The sequence below is a fragment of the Anomaloglossus baeobatrachus genome, chromosome 5 (assembly GCF_048569485.1).
Source record: "Anomaloglossus baeobatrachus isolate aAnoBae1 chromosome 5, aAnoBae1.hap1, whole genome shotgun sequence".
NCBI lineage: Eukaryota > Metazoa > Chordata > Amphibia > Anura > Aromobatidae > Anomaloglossus > Anomaloglossus baeobatrachus.
The window spans coordinates 181,234,491-181,244,833 of record NC_134357.1 but is presented as its reverse complement, the minus strand read 5'-3'; the positions used below and the strand labels follow the sequence as shown (position 1 = coordinate 181,244,833).

General features: G+C 43.1%; 1 protein-coding gene across 1 annotated transcript in view; it reads left to right on the top strand.

Moving 5' to 3' along the window:
* The first annotated feature begins 4,660 nt into the window (after nt 1–4,660).
* Nucleotides 4,661–10,343, top strand: part of SH2D4B (SH2 domain containing 4B) — a 524,447-nt gene continuing 518,764 nt past the window's right edge. Inside the window, exon 1 of the mRNA XM_075349020.1 lies at nt 4,661–5,032. Within this exon, the coding sequence (XP_075205135.1) occupies nt 4,849–5,032 (184 nt within the window). The 5' untranslated portion in view covers nt 4,661–4,848. The remainder of the gene's footprint in view (nt 5,033–10,343) is intronic.

Sequence of the window (10,343 nt, the reverse complement as noted above, 5' to 3'; positions counted from 1 at the left end):
TAGTTGGATAAAAACCTCTTCCGACAAGCCTACAAACTGCCGTAACCCTCAGTCTGATACAGTGCCGCACAATCAGCTCTACCCTCACCTACTGTATCCTCACCTATCAATTGTAGACTGTGAGCCCTCGCGGGCAGAGACCTCTATCCTCCTGTACCATTCTGTGCCTTGCTTTTTTTATGATTATTGTACTTGTCCCTATTATGTATACCCCTTCCACATGTAAAGCGCCATGGAATTGATGGCGCTATAATAATAAATGATAATAATAATAAAAAATAATAATAATAATAATAATAATAAAATCAAGCTAGGTTGCCTGCGCTGCTATAATTAATGGATTCTTCAACAATATTAATAATAAGGTTTTATTAATTCACAATATGTTGGAAGCTGTGGCACTTTCCAATTGGCTGGAGCAAGGAGCTAATAACTTCAGATGAACAGCACATACACCCATACTGTCAAACTGGACAGCTATGCAGGCCCCAGCTTGTCCAAACTGTGTGGCTGGACAGAGCCTGTGTTGTCCAGAACATCAGGTTCTGACATCTCTTCTATTACCAGTGCCACCCCCATAGTGAATATTGAGGCGCCTTATAACAGAAGAAGTCACAAGGGAAGGCTGTGATAGAGATGTGACAAGAGATAGGTAAATGGAAATTCAGTGAAACAGCATTCAAACACCGAAGATAGATGTAAGGCCTAGGAATCACAGACAGGGAGGAGAAGACCCAGTGCACAGTCCGACTTCAGTGTATCAAAATCTAATTACCAGAAAACTTCAAATGGTGAATATAGAACAACAACATGGATTTCTTCACCAAAAGGTATCAATTCAATCTCTATTACAACACCATTTCAATTATTCCCTTCCTTTACGTTAAAAAAAAATCATTCTGATAGGCTCTCTGGAACCTTTTCTCCATCCAGCGATTTTCCATTTTTCCAAGAGCCATAACTTTTTTATGTTTCCGTCAATATTGCCATGTGAGGGCTTGTTTTTTTGTGAAACGAGTTGTACTTTTAAATTAAACTATTCATTCTGGCACATATTGTACTAAAAAATTTGAAAAAATTCCTAAAGCAGCGAAATTGCAAAAAAAGTGCAATTCCATAATTGTTTTTGGATTTTTTATGTACCATGTTCATTAGATGGTCAAAGTGACCTGGCAGTATAATTCTCCAGGTCAGTACGAGTTCAAAGAAACAAAACATGTATAGTGTTATATTTACTTAAGTGGTGAAAAAAAATCAGAGATTTATCAAAAAACAGAATTGCGTTTTTGTCGCCATTTTCCGAGACACAGTGTTCTCATTTTTCAGGATCTGGGACTATGTGAGGGCTTATTTTAGACCTGAAATTTTTAATTATATAATTTTTGGGTAGATGAGATGTTTTGATCGCCTCTAAATGCATTTTAATGCAGTGTTGCGGTGACCAAAAAAACTCTGCAGGATCCGTTCTAATGGATGATTACTGGACATGTGAACTCAGCTCAACAGCTTGTACAAGATTGTGCAGCTCTGGGAATGGGGAGCTGACCGCCTGACACAGCCAGGCTCTTCAAAGAGAATAACACATTTATTATCAGGTTTAGGCTAGTTTCACACTTGCGTTGGACGGGATCCGTAGCATTGCGTTGTGTGACACATGCAACGCATGCGTTGCATATAGTGGCACAACGCAATGCTACGGATCGTACAAAATAACGCAATCCGTTGTAGGTTTTTTCCTTGACTTTACACATCTGGGCATGCGCAGGTGTGTAAAGACGGATGCGTTAACGGAATCCGTCAAATGATGCATTCTAACGGAATCCGCCAACATAGGCGTCCATTATAAAAACAACGGACGCCTAACGGATTCCTGCAGGTTGCGTTTTTTTGACACTCCGCCAAGCGCAGAAAAACGCTACATGCAGCGTTCCATCCGCCCGACTCAGCGTCAAAATAACGACGCTGCGTCGTCCAGCGGATGCAACGCAGACACTTGCGTTACAGTGCGTCGTCCATACAACTCTATGGAGAATAGCGCAGTCCGTTAATGGACTGCGCTATTCTCCGTAGTCACAGAATGCGCTGAACGCAAGTGTGAAACTAGCCTTACCTTCTCGATCTCTGTATGCATAATGTAGAACAAATACTTGTGAATATAAATTAGAAAGCAGTAGCACTTAAGCTGGTGTCACACTAAACGACAGCGACAACGACGTCGCTGTTACGTCACCATTTTCGGTGACGTAACAGCGACCTTGTAAGTCGCTGTTATGATCGCTGCTTAGCTGTCAAACACAGCAGAAGCAGCGATCATAAGGTCGCTGTGCTACATGTTCAGAGAGCAGGGAGCCACGCTTAGCGCTGGCTCCTTGCTCTCCTGCAGCACACATCGGGTTAATTAACCCGATGTGTGCTGCAGCTACATGTCACAGTTCAGAGAGCAGGGAGCCGTGCTTAGCGCTGGCTCCTTGCTCTCCTGCAGCACACATCGGGTTAATTAACCCGATGTGTGCTGCAGCTACATGTCACAGTGCAGAGAGCAGGGAGCCGCGCGCACTGCTTAGCGCTGGCTCCTTGCTCTCCTTGCTACAGTATACATCGGGTTAATTACCCGATGCGTACTGCAGCCACATGTCACAGTGCAGGAGCCGGCACTGGCAGCAAGAGCGGAGGCTGGTAACCAGCGTAAACATCGGGTAACCAGGGAAAGGTCTTCCCTTGGTTACCCGATGTTTACGCTGGTTACAGCTTACCGCAGCTGCCAGTGCCGGCTCCTGATCGCTTCATTTCGTCGCTCTCTCGCTGTCACACACAGCGATGTGTGTGTCACAGCGGGAGAGTGACGACCAAAAAATGAAGCTGGACATTCAGCAACGACCGGCGACCTCACAGCAGGGGCCAGGTCGTTGCTGGATGTCACACACAGCGACAGCGACGGGACGTCGCTGCAACGTCACAGAAAATGGTGACGTAGCAGCGACGTCGTTGTCGTCGGCGTTATGTGTGACACCAGCTTTACTGTGCTTCCTCCTTCAAACCCATTGAACATGTAATCACTGGAATAATGGAAGGAGAAGAAACTTCTGCTTCTTAGGAAACCCAGTCAGCTCTGCTATGTAGGCAGCAGGCTGACATTTCCCTGTAACTGGGACTAATACTCTAGAACCAGTTACTGGAGGAATCTGTAATAAAAAATAATGTATACATATGTAAAAATACCCCAAGGGTCTGTTAATTTTTCAGCCTTTTTTGGACCCAATGAGTAAAATAAAATAATGAGTAATACAATAAAAATAATAAAAAAATACAATTATTATTATTATAATTCATAATAATAATAAAAAAATATGAATACAAGTAAGAATTAAATAGAGAAAAATAAGCATAAATAAAACAAAAGGGAACAAAAAGAGACCTTGACAGTCAGAATTGCTGTTTACGGCCCCTTCCCCATTTAAAAACATATGTCCAATATATAAAAAATATTTTTTTCAGAAGGGGAATGCAACTTAAAATGTTTTAGTGGTCCTATGTAATTATAAAAAAAAAGATAAACAGACTTCCTATTTTTCTTTACATTTTCCTCCAATATTAGAAAATAAAAGGAATATAAAAATGAGATACATTTAATTCTATGGTTGGTATAAAAAGGATAAAGTTTTTTTGAATATCTGAGCTAGAATTTATTTTTTACCAAAAGCACGCCTGGTCGGCAGGGTGTGGCGGGGGTGGCCCTATCTTGAACTGGTTAAATTATACTGGCCGCTGCTTTATAGTTTGAAGATGCTTCTTTGCAGTGGGATGTAGAAGGTGAAAAGCAATAGTGCAAAATGCAGGAAAGTCTTGAAGGAAAATCTTTTGCGGTCTACAAGAGAACTGTGTCTATTTTTTTTTCCAGCAAGACAGCAACATTAGGGGTGGGATCCGCTAGAGCACATAACCCAATAGGGCCGTTCTTTGAAAACCAGTGCAAAAGAACTGGAGTTGGTGCAATTAAAAAATATCTTTGTAAAAATCCAGCCTGGAATTTAAAGCAGTGATCAGGTTGCTAATGTCTCCCATTTTTTCTACACAGGTGTTCATAAATGAGGACTAATGTTTTACAGACAGACAGATATACCTGTATGAGTTAATGCATTGATGACTTTTAGGATCAGCACTCAGGGTAGAGTAAAAATGAATCTTTCCATTAAATGTGCTGGCTTCTTTTTTTAATGCAAAATGTAATCTCCAAGGTAAATAACTGGCACTTATATGTGCTTTATGCATGAGATCCCTCATAATTTGCTAGTGCTACCTTTCTCAGCAGTAGAGCGGTTGATCAATAAAGAGTGAAACCCCATACCCCAGGGCCTAGCACCAAGCTGCCCTGTGCTGTAATCGAATGGCACTCAGAACAAAACCAAGCTTTCCTGTCTGTCACCAGAGATCCGTTCTCAAAGGCTGAACAGCCTTGACATGGATATTCCTGGTGTAGCTGTTACTTTTAACCATGACATCACTCAAAACATTGTTATCCTGAGCACACATTGCTTCAAAGCCAGAAACAAATCAACCATAGCAAAGGGTGTGATACTCTGTGAGCTGCTCGGCTGTGTCTTCAGATACCTTCTCCTGTTAAGTCTGGCATTTATTTATTCAGCATTTGGTGCATGTAGGCACTACTAAAGATTATTGACCTGCACTTTGTTTCTTGCACCTTTATTCTGTTTTCAAGTCTCTTATATTCGGACTTCATGTTTATTCCAGATATATACGCTCTCTACACTACAAAGCAATGACATGTGTTTGGTGGAATTAAGTTTTGCTTTTGTTTGATTCAACACAAAAGAGGATCCAAAGTCAAACATGTTGCAACAGATTCTACGGGACATGTACATTGATCCCGACCTTCTCGCGGAACTGAATGAGGAGCAGAAACAAATTCTCTTCTACAAGATGAGGGAAGAGCAAATCAAACGCTGGTCTGAGTGGGATCGAAATCTGGACAAGGAGGAATCCAAAATGAAAATCAAAGCCAAGTTCCAACACAGTAAGTCCTAATGAAATAAGACTGAGAAAATGATTAAGAAACTGAACTTGGATATTTATTATCAGTATGGAATTTAATGACACAGCTCTCTAAATATATATATATATAAATCCATTCAGATATTATAAGGATATCAATAATCAGTATAGAATACTATAATAGTTATTTCAATTTATAATTGTTAATTTGTTGTGTTACTTGTCATTGGACACAAGGGTAAACTTTCAGCTTTGCTTTGCTCAAGTTTCTTCATGTATTTTTTATTTTTTCCAGCTGCTTGTTGTTAATTTCTTATCCAAAGGATTTCAACAACATATACATGGCGTTTTTCATGTTTCTTTCCAATATCTTTATGCCTTAAGTAATTTCTGTAATAAATCTCCTTGACATTTCCTTATTATCTAAACTGACAACATGCCAGGGCTATTGACTCTTACTATCACGTGGTGCTGTAGGGGTTGATGAAGCATGTGGGTGAAGCAACCAGGGTCAGGGGCAGTGATCAGGGTCAGGGGCACTTCTCCCAAGACATATATACTGAATTCTCTTATTAGAATAACATTTTACATGCTAGGCCTCAATGAACTAGTTCCCTGGAATAACATTATTTTTTACATTAAATTCACTGTGAATCGCAGATTAGATAGGAGAATACATAACTGACCAGATGACGTTCAGCCAAACTACAGTATAGTTTCTACCTGTGTCTCAGATGTGATTACTCTTTTGCTTTTAGACATCGTCTTTACCTATGTTATATATTTGGCCCAGTCAACATGTCCTCTTTGCAGCCATGACATGTCTATACAGAGTTTGCTGTCCGGACATCATATGTTCCTCACTTTTCTATGATTCTCCATAACCTGTTAGCAGAAACAGCTGATGTTATAGCAATGTCATCCTATAGCTACCCCTAATACTGATGTGCTCCTAATTACTGTACTGTAGATACATAAATGCCATACGGTATTCCTGAAAATTCTAGTAACAGACAGAGCCCACTACAGTGATAGGTGTTAAACATAGGGCTACCTAATACATTATTGCCACCCAAAATATTATTGCGCAGAAAATAGTTCCCCTGATAGTAATTGTGCCACTAGCATATTATCTGTTAAAAATTATTGTTATAGTGCCCACATGCCACTAGCCCCCGAAAATGTATTTTGGCAATAAATAGTGCTTAAGCAATGGTTACAAACATGATTATAAAAAGCATTGTGTTGCTAATAGTAAAATTATCCTAATATGTACCCTCCAAAATAATTGAACCAATCAGAATGCCTACAACAATAAGATTGTGTTCTCAAAAGTGACTGTGGCAATGAAGATGTCCTCAATTGTAATAGTTCTCTTCCATGATACTGTCAAAAGTACTTGCCAGGATATTCCCATAATAATAGTTGCCTAAAAAAGTGCCAACATTAGTATAAATTTTTCCCTGGAGTTTCCATTTTAGTAATAGTACTACTCATAGGCCCTATTAGCAATAATGCTCTCCGAGAGTGCCTCCAACAGGAAGAGTGTCCCCGCTATGCATGCAATAGTGATATTGTTCTACCAAATTACCCCATAAATTGAAGTGCAATAAGAGAAAAAAATTCAATTCACCCGTGATCCCTGTTGACTCCGGTGGGGCAGTGCAGGTCACTAGCCTTTCCCTGCTTTTAGCCTGACATAGATGGGCCGGCCATGCAAACAATCCTGAAATGCTCAGTGCTAATAACTCCAGTCCCAGATATTGCGATAAGGTCTAGCTCAGTAAAAGGAATTATTTCTCTGGGCTAGGGAAAGCCTGGTTATGATTTAATTTACTAATACTAGATGGTCAGATTTAATAAAGTCTTTAACTCTTGAGCCTTCAACTTATTGTAGAGTCAATAATTTTTATTATTCTTTGAACATCCAATGTTCTGACAGGTAAAAATATTCTGTGCGCTTTTCATTCAGTGATATGAATGATATAATGATAGCATCCATACATACTTTCATACTGTAGCATAACTGACTATCATAAAAAGCATGAATCTCAGTTTGAGATATTCAGTATAATACTACAACGTTATATTATTAGGGCCCCAATGGCTTTACCAGTGCAAACCAGATTTGACTGCTGTTTGTTCAGTAGTATTGTGGTTCCACCGATACTCCAAACTGTTGGTAAATGTGCATGCTTATTGTATCTCATCCATAGATTACAAAAAGGACAACATTTGACATAAATTAGCACTACAAAAAAGTTAAAGTGCTGTTTGGGGCAAAATAAAATGTTGTTCAAGGGTATTTAATATGTAAAAAAAAAATAACAAACTCAGTCAAACTCAGCTCCGGACTCACACCAGGATCCAGTGCAGCCTGCATTGTGGTCTGCGTAAAGATAGAAAGGGATGATGTCATTGCTCAACCAGCTGCCACACCGCAGAAGTCTGTGATTGGCTGCAGCAGTCAGGTAACTTTAAGCAGTGCATCATAATCAAAAATTGGATGATGCGCTGATCTAATCCCTGACTGCTGCAGCCAACCACAGGCTATAGCTGTCCAGCAGCTGTTGAAACAGTGAAATCACTGATTCCTTTCTCTAAATAGACCACAAAGCAGCATGCCCTTGATCCTGGTGGGTCCCAGTGTGTGAGTATAAGGCCGAGGCAACATGGGGATTACTGTGAGCCCTTTCATGACACTCGGCACACACTCGCAGCACAGCGGGAGCCAAGTGTCGTGCGAGTGTCATGCGACTGTAGTCCGTTCGTGCGATCAGACCACAGTTGCAGGGGGGGGCCGGCACTGTGAAGTGGAGGTCCGGTGCTGCGGAGGAGAGGGAGGGATTTATCTCCCTATCTTCTCCGTTGCCGGCCGATGAGAGAATGTAACTGGTGTAACGCGAGAGCAATGCTATGTTTCTCTCGCCCCATAGACTTGAATAAGTGAAAGTGAAACAAGCTCGCTTTGTACTCGCAGCATGCTGCGAATATTTTCTTGGTCAGTTTAGGGCTGAGAAAATAATCGCTCATGGGTGCTGCCCCATAGAGTAATATTGGTCCGAGTGGAATGCGATTTTTTTATCGCTTTCCACTTGCAACTTTTTTGTCGCTGGGTGTCCTAGGCCTAACTCAATTTGTTATGTTTCACACATCTTGTTCCCTAGCTAAAGTTTTATTTTGCATAGTAAACCCTTTAAGTGAAAACATGGGAAATCTGGTATTTTTATATTTAAGAATAATCTTTTGTACTGAGAGCGTCTCTCTTTCAGCACCATAGACAGTGACATTTTTCCACTGCATAACAATGTTACAAGGGATAGTCACAAAATCACAATGTGCTCTTATAATGATGTACATACTGTATATAGTATCCTTATTTGTGCAGACATAACTCCAGGATTTATTTACCTCTTGAAGTGCAAACAAATCCATCCAGCTGTAATTCTACTGTTCTTGGGATGTACATCGAGGTCAGTCTCTATCAGCTGGCTATTATGGCTAATTGGCTATCAGTATTTCCCTGCTATGCCTCCATCACTGACATAGAGTCTATTCTATGTCTAGAACGGACTATTCTTCGGTGCACTATATGATCCTGTACAGCAGGGGTGGGGAACCTCCGGCCCGCGGGACACATGCGGCCCGCAATAACCTTTTATGCGGCCCCCAAGCAGGTTCCCGACGGCTGCAGTGATGGGTCCGCCGCTGCGGTCCTGTAGGCTGCCGGCCCTTTAAATCACAACATACCCCGCTGTCCAGTGTCAGAGTGCTCAGCGGTGTGTGTGCCCGCCCCTCTGCTCTCTGGAGCGGTGTACCCGCCCCTCTGCTCTCCGGAGTGGTGTGACCGGCGCCTGCACTCCCACCGCTCTGTGCCTGGTGCCTGCACTCCCACCGCTCTGTGCCTGGTGCCTGCACTCCCGCCGCTCTGTGTCCGGTGCCTGCACTGACGCCGCTCTGTGCCCGGCGCCTGCACTGACGCCGCTCTGTGCCTGGTGCCTGCCCTCCGTGCCCCGTCCAGTGCTTTGGGGCCTTCTGTTACGGTTGCTGTGGCTCTGGAGACTATGTCCGGATTTCTTGCTACTGCACATGTGCAAGCGCTGGATACTAAGTCCTATCTTGGAGCCATTGCACATGTGCGGGTGACATCATCGCTGACACGAGGTCACATGTCTCTGACACCTTCTAAGCTGATTGGCCACTGGTCATGTGCTTGTGACACGTGGTCACATGTCTCTGACACCTTCTATGCCGATTGGTCGCTGGTCATGTGCTTGTGATGCTTTGCTCGGTGATAGGCCAGCGTGACGTCATTGCTGTCATTCTGGCAGCGGATTTGGTCTGGTGTCCTCCATCTTGGATGAGGCACAGAGTCTATATAAGACCCTGACGCACGCCGCCCGGTGCTCAGTCCTCTTGGTTCATGCATGAGGGTAGACGCCCTGTGCACGTCCCTCTAGGCATCTCTCTGTCTATGTTAGGTGAGCGTTACCGGCAGGGTAGCGTTCTTATACCTTACAGCTTCGGCTGCAGTCCGTATCCTTACCTCTTAGTGGAGCGGACATAGGCAGGTGCCTGAGGCACATGGTCCGGCTGGGCCTTGTGATTCTACTCGTAGGTGGACATTGCCGCTAGGGTAACGTTCCTTATACTGCGTCTGGCAGTTGTTCGTATCCTCGCACACTAGGGGAGCGAACAGAGGTAGGAGCTTTGTGCGGCTTATGCTGCTGTCCGTCTCTTTTGCACCACTAGAAGAGCGGACCTAGGCAGGTGCCATATCTAGTGGTTCGTGTCCTCGCACACTAGTGGAGCGAACGCAGGTAGGAGCTTTGTGCAGCTTACGCTGCTGTCCGTCTCTTTTGCACCACTAGAAGAGCGGACCTAGGCAGGTGCCATATCTAGTGGTTCGTGTCCTCGCACACTAGTGGAGCGAACGCAGGTAGGAGCTTTGTGCGGCTTACGCTGCTGTCCGTCTCCTTGTACCACTAGAGGAACGGCACTAGAGGAACGGACCTAGGTAGGTGCCATTTCACACTCACTGCTTTTGTCTCTGTGATCTTTAACAGAGATCATTCCACACACCCTCCAAGTAAGGGAGGAATTGCTTTATTTTCTAATTATATTCCTCTGTGAGTTTAACAGAGGTATTGCACTGTGCACTTGTGCTATTATTTTTTACAGTGGCACACTTATATACCCCTTATCCTCTGCCATAGTCTGCAGCAGAGTCTTTGCACGGTGGACCCTGACTGTCTGACATTCCTTTAGGTTTTATTATCAGACAGCCCCCCGTAACATTAGGACTGAGCCAAGGGTCTGGCAGTTATGGCAGA